Source organism: Ictalurus punctatus, chromosome 2 (assembly GCF_001660625.3).
Source record: "Ictalurus punctatus breed USDA103 chromosome 2, Coco_2.0, whole genome shotgun sequence".
In the NCBI taxonomy this organism is placed as follows: Eukaryota; Metazoa; Chordata; class Actinopteri; order Siluriformes; family Ictaluridae; genus Ictalurus; species Ictalurus punctatus.
This window is the reverse complement of record NC_030417.2, coordinates 23776036-23785505: the sequence shown is the minus strand read 5'-3', so window position 1 is coordinate 23785505 and position 9470 is coordinate 23776036. Positions and strand designations below refer to the sequence as shown.

General features: G+C 39.1%; 1 protein-coding gene across 2 annotated transcripts; it reads right to left on the bottom strand.

Annotated features, from left to right (window-relative positions):
- Nucleotides 1-4551: 4551 nt before the first annotated feature.
- LOC108260935 (uncharacterized) lies at nt 4552-8875 on the bottom strand. 2 transcript variants are annotated; one of them, XM_017461667.3, is made up of 4 exons: nt 8735-8875; nt 8216-8287; nt 7881-7998; nt 4552-5579 (listed from the first exon to the last, which is right to left on the bottom strand). In XM_017461667.3, the coding sequence occupies exons 2-4, from the start codon at nt 8230-8232 to the stop codon at nt 5352-5354; spliced, it is 363 nt and encodes a 120-aa protein (XP_017317156.1). In that variant the 5' UTR covers nt 8233-8287; nt 8735-8875; the 3' UTR covers nt 4552-5351. The 2 variants fall into 2 exon arrangements, with proteins under 2 accessions (XP_017317156.1, XP_053530132.1); XM_053674157.1 differs by having other exon boundaries at nt 8472-8874.
- Between the last annotated feature and the right edge of the window lie 595 nt (nt 8876-9470).

The following is a 9470-nucleotide window of genomic DNA, read 5'->3' as shown; positions in this document are numbered from 1 at the left end:
TAGTATTGGGGGAAACAACCTAACAAGGCACTTTTTTTCCAGTGGTGGGACAGAGCAGATGTTGGTGTTGGCTGTAGATGGAGGACGCCACACGGTCCATGGCAGCTTCACAGCAGGATCATGCCAGCCAGCAGCTGCCTAAACAGCCCTGTCTGCTATGGTGTAGACACAACAGAGAGTTACAGTAGGCTGGGATTCACCAAACATGGCTGGCTTGTCTCGAGAAATGGTTCCCCATCATTAAAATGCACAGGCTCGTCAATTACAAAGACGGGGTACACATTCGTCCTGATGATGGACATAGGATCACATCCACCCTGAATAATTTGTAATGAAATTCAGAGTTACATTTTTTGATTTACAACATTAAAAAAACAAACAAACAAAAAAAAACCCCCCACATTTTAATAACCTGCTGATAATGATGCCACTTGGAATTTGCCCTTGCTTCAACTCTACCTAAAGTCATTCCATACAGGATTTTCATTAGAAACCTCTCAAAGTTTCTTTCTCATATCATCTCAGGGAGTTTTTCCTTGCCACCTTTATCATTAGGGATAAATGTATGAATTTAAAATTTATATCCAGAATTGATATATTTCTGTACAGCTGATATGTGAAAATGTCAATTGTTAAAAGCACTATACAGATCAGTCAGGAGTTTTTTGCATCCATAAATAGTTGATATTGCTGCTCCTTTTTTTTCTTCAAAATTTGCAGTGCAACTTGTAGAGTTTTTTGTGCGTTATTTTGTGGAAAACGACTTTTTGCGAAATTGCAGGTGCACGAAAATGTTTGCACGATATTTCACAGTGATGTTTGTTTGTAAATGAGACCTTTTAGTTGCACTTATGTTCGACGCACATCCATTGGAAAGCTTTGGCTGAACACGCGTCACATGATGCGTCTTGGCTCAAATCTGCGGAAAGTCAAACTGAAAAATTGCAAGCTCCTCTGAATATTGAAGAGGTTTGCTTGATTTGCGTTGATGTCTGCGATCGCAAAAATTGCAAATTTCTGGAGGGACTGTAAAGATACAGATGCAGCAGCACTTTAGACTTTTTGCACGTGTTTTATTCCAGCGCTCTCAGCTCCTCCCTCATCTGTACACCCTGCTCAAATCTGGTTCCAAAGCTTCAACTTTCATGCTAATACTGCCATTGTGCATGTTATCTTATAGATTGCGAACGACAAGTCTCTGCAGTAACTCATGGCAACTGCGTTGCATTGCTGCACTGCAATGAGTCCAGTGTTTGTGGTCTCCTCTATTACTATGTTAGATTTCTCATTAATATGACACTGAACCTCACTGTAAAATGGTAAGTGGGAAAAGAAGCTATTACTCTTTGGTATCTGGGCGCTAACAGAGAAACTTAGACATTATCACTTACGCTTGATATGGCTGAAAATTTTCTCTTGCTAAACGGCATCATAACTGTTCTAGCAATGTCCTCCTGTGACATCGGTATAGCACACAACCATTAACTTCTCCTGGGAATACATGGGAATTAAACACATCACAAATATTTCATTATAAACATATTTAATGTGTTTCAAGGTGGGAGTTTTCCTTTAAATTTTGATAGCCTCTTTCGGAGTGTCACAATTTTCTGTGTATATGGCTTACTGGTTTCAAAAGGAAGCCAATGGGCACAGAGACGACAACAGACAAATTATTGCTCCAGATTAATTGAGATTTTTATAGTCCAGTCATCTACCATGAGATTTTGAACTGGACCTTCTTAATGCTTCAGCTAGCAGAGACTATCCATTTTAAGAGAGAGGACAGGGACCAGGAGCCCTTGTTGCTAACCCAGATTTTCATGGTAAAAATAAAACAACGTATGTGCATACTTAGACACTAGAACAAGGACAGTTGATTTAACTCTCTCCTGCCGAAACACATGACTGACTGATGAGCTGTCCCACATGGGGTCGTGCAACATGATTATCTGTTGTATTTGCATTAGATATTTTATATAAAATACATTCATCTTGGAATTTAATCTAAAAGGCATTCTCTGATCTGAACGCTACAGTTTATTCATCTACTTTTGGTAAATACTTCATCAACTGAAGCATAAAAGGCTATGTCTTGATATTCAAAACCCCCAGAACATCAAGGATCATTGCTTACGTGCTGAATACTAAACATCTGCTGCCACCTGCTGGTTGAACACAACTGTAATCGAATATGCTCAAAGTATAAAAGTCAGAAGATATCTGAGAAGCACGGAGGGATTTGACAGCTTAAAAAAATTGTCAATTATCAGTATTTTAAAATGCTCATTCTTTTCAGATCTGTCCTTCAGGGTAGCAAACGCAGCATCATTTTCCTTCCTTCCTAACGAGCTACAATTTTCTCCATGAATGAGGACAATTAGAAGACACGTGATTACCTGTTTTACAACATTTATCCAAGGCTTTATTGCATGTCGAAACTAATTAGTTCTGACACTGAAATGCAACAGCACCATTAGAATACATCACTTGCTTTCCAGAATTAAGTGTAATTGCAGGATAATGTGTACCCTCAGGCAATTTGTTCAATGAGGTCTTGAACAAATTTGATGAACAATTTCCAAATAGCTCTTCTGGAACATTCAGTACTTATTTTTATGCTTAAAAAAAATTCACTTGCAGTATTAAAACAAAATATTGGTTTTCCGGTAATAGATATAATATAATCAGGCATCAGCTCTGTAACCTACCAAAGAACACACAGTGCATCACAGCCTGCTGTATATGGGGCTGCGTAGCTGCAGACAGGTCAGAGCGCCCATGCTGAACCCTGTACACTGCCGAAAGCTCCTACAACGGGCATGTGAGCATCAGAATTGCACCATGGAGCAACGGAAGAAGTTAGCCTGGTCTGATGAATCGACGATGGCTGGGTGCGTGCGTGTGGCACTATGGGAAGAAGGCAAGCTGGCAGATGAAGTGTGATGCTCTGGGCAATGTTCTGCTGGGAAAAATTGGGTCCTGGCATTCATGTGGCTGTTACTCTGACATGTACCACTTACCTAAACATTGTTACAAAACAAGTACACCCCTTCATGGCAATTGTATTCCCTAAAAGCGGTGGCCTCTTTCAGCAAGATAACGCACCCTGCTACATTGCAAAAATTGTTTAGCAAGCCGGGCGGCAGTGTCTCAGGTAGTAGAGCGGGTTGTCCGCTAATCATAGGGTTGGCGGTTCAATTCCCAGCCCACAGAATTCCACATGCCGAAGGGTCCTTGGTCAAGACGCTGAACCCAAGTTGCTCTCAATGGCAAGCTAGCACCTTGCTCTGCTACCATTGGTGTGTGAATGGGTGAATGAGAACCAATGTAAAGCGCTTTGTAGAACTGCAAAGGTTATAAAAAAAAAATTAAAACTAAAGAAAGAAAGAAAGAAAAAGCATTATATAATTTCAGACCATTTACCACTTTAGGAATGGTTTGAGAATCTGCTGCTATCTTGGCACTAGATACCAAAGCACACCTTCAGAGGTCTTGTGGAGTCCATGCCTTGACAGAGCAGAACTGTTTTGGTGGCACAAGGGAGAGCATACCCAATATTGGGCATGTGATATTAATGTTATGCAGTATGTCATAAATCCACACAAAATGAAGGGCCAAATCTCTTTAATTTGTAAAATTATTCACAATTTAAAAAAAGTTCATCGCAAGTGCTGTGAAACTCCTGAAGTAGATCCTCATGGCTGCTTCTCGGTATCATGCCCTCCTTACCCAAGCAATGACTTTTTGGACAGCCTCCTCGCAGTTGTGCCACATTCTTACAGCAATTAAAAATAATGGATTTCATGTTGCTCTGTGGGATCTTCAAAGTTTGAGATTTTTTTTTAACAACCAAACCATAATTGCTACCTTCCCAGAACTCTGTCTAAAACTGTTTTTTCCTAGTTCATTGGTTCTTCAAGATGCTGTTTGTTTAGGTATGTTTTCTCACAATCTCTGGGTCCTTCCAGACCAACTAACTTTTGATAGCAATTGGTTGAATCCTAACTAATTTTGGCATTGCACAGAAATGTTTACTTATGCAAGATACTGTAATCTTGCAAATTCTAAATCATCACCTTCAAAATGACCTAGACAGATCTTTTGAATAAAACAAGTCATGAAAACTGGAAGAATCCATATATAAAGGTGAACAAAAATAAGGCCTCCATCGTTCAACTGAAAAAAAAGAGATCGCAGGTCAGTATAGACACATCCATCACACTCATCCTGCTTGAAAGGAAGACTGTTTTATAAGGAACCCTTAATGAGGACACATGGAGAAAAGGATCTGTGCTTTTCTGAGGAGCATTAATATGCGTAATCTGTTATGGGTGCACTATATGACAAGATGAGGACATGTAGTGCTTTGATTAAAGTGACCTTTTCCTACATCACTTTGAAGAACAGGTCATCTGGAATTAACACACGGATTAGCATGTGTTATTTATCACACATAGGGACTGAGACTAAAGACACTAAAAGATTTTCTTCCTAATAGCTTAAAGCAGAAGCACATTACCAGACTAGGAAATGAATAAACAAAGCAGGTTCACCATTTTTTAGTTTTTAATAAAGTTGCACTCATGTACTTAGGAACAGCCATCTTTAATTTTTAAAATGTAGGTGACATGAACATAAAATGAATCATCCAATGTTTCCATAAAAATATACAATAAAAAATAAACAAGTAATCTTGCAATTTAATTGGAGATCAATCTTCCAGAGGATCCACGTGAGCATCAGATAAAGAGCTAAGTAAGAGATGGGGGGTAAGGAAATGTAAACCTTTATCAGTGAGATGATGTAAGGGGAAGGGCATAGTGGCTGTTCCATCGCAAGGAGTTACAAACCCAGGAGCTTGTTATTACGACCGTAGGTTTATACTGCTCAACATACATCAAGTGCCAACTTAACAATCGAGTTAAATAAATAAAACAAAAGATTTCTAGATTGTTGCTGTGTTGTAAATGTGATTACCCCGTACTCCCCCCCCCCAAAAGTGCACCAGCAATGAAACGATAATATGCACCAGGTGCAGTTCCACCTGCAATGAAGCTCTCATTTACATGTAAACTGGTGTGTTCAGAAGAAATACACAGTGTGTATGGCACAAAAGGTTGCATTGTCGCCAAGCTATTATTGCTTACAACGTGAATCCTTTTGTGCTCTAATTAGTCAAAGCATTACAGTTTCAGGCCACACTTTCAATTCAAAAATCACACTAATCACAAATGAGAGAAAGTCAGAATAAACTTGATGATGATCTCTACCCTGTCTCCTGGGGAATGTAGCCAGGTGTTCAGGTAGAGTGAAGGGGTCACCGTCAGAGATGTGAAAGTCTCTTAAAGTCACCTATCTCGTGACTGACCTCTGTTGTGTAGGCTCTGGAAGTGGGCCTCTCTCAGGACACGGTTGATAGGTTCATACAAGGCCAGGCTTGTGGCGTCAGATTGGTCCAAGGAACTATGTGGACTGGAGGACCTGAGGTTTTCGGCTCCGTACTGACTGCTCGCGCTGCTGCTGGTCCCAGCTGCGTGCTCTGGACTACTGACCCCACTGCTGTCACTGCTGGAGGACTGAGGGTTCAGCAAAACACAGATCATTCACAGTGAACGTTACAACAAAGACTCAGTTGATGCATGGCACCGATGGCAGTATTAGCATAAAAGTTGAACCCTTGCAACTTGATCTATTGAAGCAGAGTGTACAGATGAGGAACGGAGCGAGCCGGACAGACTTAAGGACTAACACGCTGCTGTATCACTCTCTTTAGGTAAAAGTGACGAAAGGGCACGACTAGCAGCAGATAGTCAAATGGCACTGTGTAGGAAACCCTTCATCAGACTGAAAATAGGCTAATAGGTCAAGGGAAGAATTTTTAATGTAAATATTTCAACTCGGAAGTTAATTACTAAATTAATCTTGGATGCCAAGATCACATGTTAAGTATACGGATTAATACGCAAGTTGTTCTGGGAGGATTTTTCCTTTCAACTGTAATCTTGCCTGGGATTGGACGTTAGTATACAGTGCCATCTGAAACAATTGGAACAGCAAGGCCAATTCATTTGTTTTTGCTCTAGACTGAATACATTTGGGTTTAAGAACAAAAGATGGCTAGGTGACAAGAGTTTAGGATTTCAGCTTTTATTTCCTGGTATTTACATCTAGATGTGTTGAACAAAACATAGAACCTTTTATATCAGACCACCCAATTTTTAGGAGATCAAAAGTATAGGAACAGTTAAGTCTTGAGGTAAATTAAAGTACATAACACTTGGTTGCATATCCCTTGCTTGTAATAACTGCATCAAGCCAGTGATTCACTGACATCACCAAATTGTTGGTTTCTTCTTTTCTGATGCTTTTCCAGGCTTTTATTGTAGCCTTTTTTCAGTTGTTTGTTTCAGAGGGTTTCAACCTTCAGTCTTCTCTTCAGGAGGTGATGTACATGCTCAACTGGGTTATGATCTGGTGATTGACTTGGCCAGTCTAAAACCTTCCACTCCCCACCCCCAATAAATTCCTTTGTTGTGTTGGCAGTGTGCTTTGAATCATTGTCTTGCTGCATAATAAAGCACTGCCTGATTATTTCTCTGTAAATTGGCAGAAAAAAATGTTCCTGTAAACTTTTAAAATTGTTCTACTGCTACCACCATGAGTTACACCATCAATATAGATTAGTGACCCTGCTCCAGAAGCAGCAATGCAAGCTCAAGACATGACACTACCTCCACCATGTTTCACAGATGAGCTTGATCCTCTTTCTCCACACTTTGGCCTTTCCATCACTTTGGTAGAGGTTAATCTTGGTTCCAGAACTTTTGTGGCTCATCTCTGCATTTCTTTGCAAATTCCAATCTGGTTTTCTGATTCATACTGCCGAGTTGTTTGCATCTTGTGGTATGGCCTGTATATTTTTGCTCTCCAAGTCTTTTTCAAACAGAAGATTGTGGTACCTTCACCCATTCCCTGTGGAGGTTGTTGGTGGTGTCACTGACAGTTGTTTTTGGGTTTTTCTTCACATCTCTTACAGTGTTTGTTATCAGCTGCTGCTGTTTTCCTTGGACGACCCATTTGGTGTCTGTTGCTTAATACATAAATGTATTTTGGTATATTGAGCAATACACCCCCCCAGGACATTCCAAATTGTTGTACTGGCTATGCTCAATATTTGAGCAATGCCTCTTATTTTCAGCTCCAAAATGGCTTGCTTTTCACTCATAGTTGGCTCTCTGATCATCACATAGGCTTATTCGTTTTAACAACAAATGCAGTCTTCACAGGTGAAACTGAAGGTTAAAACCAAGAGTAAATGTTCAGAGCTATTTATTGTTTAAACTATCAAGCTAACAAACACCTGTTAGTCACATGTTTCAACAGTTTTGTGTGGTCCGATACAAAATGTGCCATGTTGTTTGATTCATCTACATATAAATAACAGCAGATAAAAGCTGAAATTCTGAATGCTTTTCCCTTATTCATCTATTAATCTCAAACCCGAAGCTATTAAGCATTGGTCAGATTTTGCTAAATAAACAGGGATGTGGTTTAATTTTCTAGAAACTACATATGATGTAAAAAAGCTGCTGGTTTTTTTTTTTTTTAGTAATTAAGTAAATTTTTATTTATATAGCACATTTAAACACAGCAAAGCTGACCAAAGTGCTGAATAGAGTAAGAAAAAGTTCAATAGAAAACAGAATAAAACCAAATAGAGACAGACAAAAACAACTTTAAAAAATTATTAAAATGCCTGGGAGAAGAGCCTCTTTTTAAAACTGGTAATAGAAGGTGCAAGTATGTTTGAGTGAAACATACTTGACTGATGATATAAAGAGAACACGGACCAGACCCTTGGCCCTGTGTGTCTTTACCTCAGACTCCCAGGCTTCTCTGCTTCCCTCAGAGCTCTGGAGTGTTGTGCTTAATCTTTTGGCCTGAGGCATCAGAAGTGCATCATCATCATCATCGCCTCGAGTACGCTGTCGTTTCCTTAAAAAGAATAATAATAATAATAATAATAATAATAATAATAATAATAATAATGATGATTTCTTGCTACAATACTGATCAATTAAGTAGCACCATCACCATTAATTTTTATTTTTTAAGTCAGACACGTCAAGACACTGGTCACGTGTTAATCCGCAGGCGCAGCAGTTCAATTTAAAACACGGAGATTTTCCTAGTTTAAGCCAAAACAACTTACCTGTTTTCAGATAACATGGCGAATCCCTCTAGGGTTAACGCCTTTCCGCTTTTCTAGGCACTGGATCTGATTCTAAAACACCGAAAACCACCACTTGATTATTAGCTGCCGTTTCACCGTGTAGTCAAATAAACAAATTCATCGGCATTATATCAAGCACATATCATACTGGCTAATTGTTAGCTCAGTTAGCTTGCGGCGCTTACAAGTCACCAAGCTAGCAAAAAAAAAAAAATACAACCACACCCAGGTTTACCTCTTGATTATTATTATTATTTAAACGTTGAAATGTAGAATATGCACCACATTTGACGCGTATGCCGTGTATCCCGTTAGCTAGCTAATCAGACCGCGCACAGACTAGCCAGCTGGTTTAACTGTCATCCTGCTACTGCCTGGCAAGCTCGCACCTTTACACGGAAAGCTAGCTTGCTAGCAGGGTGAAGTTGTAAACATTAGGCTTATTAAAGAGGTTCTTGCAGCGGTAACAATTATTATTCCCCACCCCCAGATAATCACCTATCACTTGCGTTCCCAAACAGCTTTACTACAACCCATTAACAGTTAATGGTTTAATTCAAAAAGTCTAGCTAACTAGGTACTTCGAACAACTAGCACTGAACCCCTACTCTTATTTACACAGCAGTGCGCATGCGTCAACTTAAAAGCACGACGTATGTAACGATTTGCTCGTGACGACATTTCCGGTATCCACTTGCAGGAATATTTGATAGATTTTTTTTTCCAAATTGACTGTGACTGTATATCATTCCCTTCAAATGCTACTAAGCTTTAAATAATGATATATTTTGTGTATGGACACATTCAGTAGAGAAATTCATATCAAATGTACATATGATTTAATAGCTTATTTTAATAAATATCAAAAATCTAAAAGGTGTGCGTCAAACCTGACGCCTAGTCGAACATTTTACAGTTGGTTGTGTGACTGTAAGTCATTCCCTTCAAATGTTATTGAGCTTTAAATTATGGTATATTTTGTGTATGGGCCCATTCTGTAGTGAAATTCATGTCCAATTTACATGATTTAATTGCTTATTTTAATAAATATCAAAAATCTAAAAGGTATGCGTCATACCTGACACCTAGATGAACACGTTACAATTGGTTGTGTGACTGTAAATCATTCCCTTCAAATGCTATTGAAGTTAGAGATGTGTTTAACAATACCGTATGTAACTTTTAGAGACGGTCCCTTAATTTCCGCATATCTGCGAATATTGAACGTCCAACG

Coding starts and splice junctions, on each gene's coding strand:
- LOC108260935 (XM_017461667.3), bottom strand. Junction 5,580..7,880: donor GAGAAGCCTGGGAGTCTGAG/GTAAAGACACAC, acceptor CTGAACCCTCAG/TCCTCCAGCAGTGACAGCAG.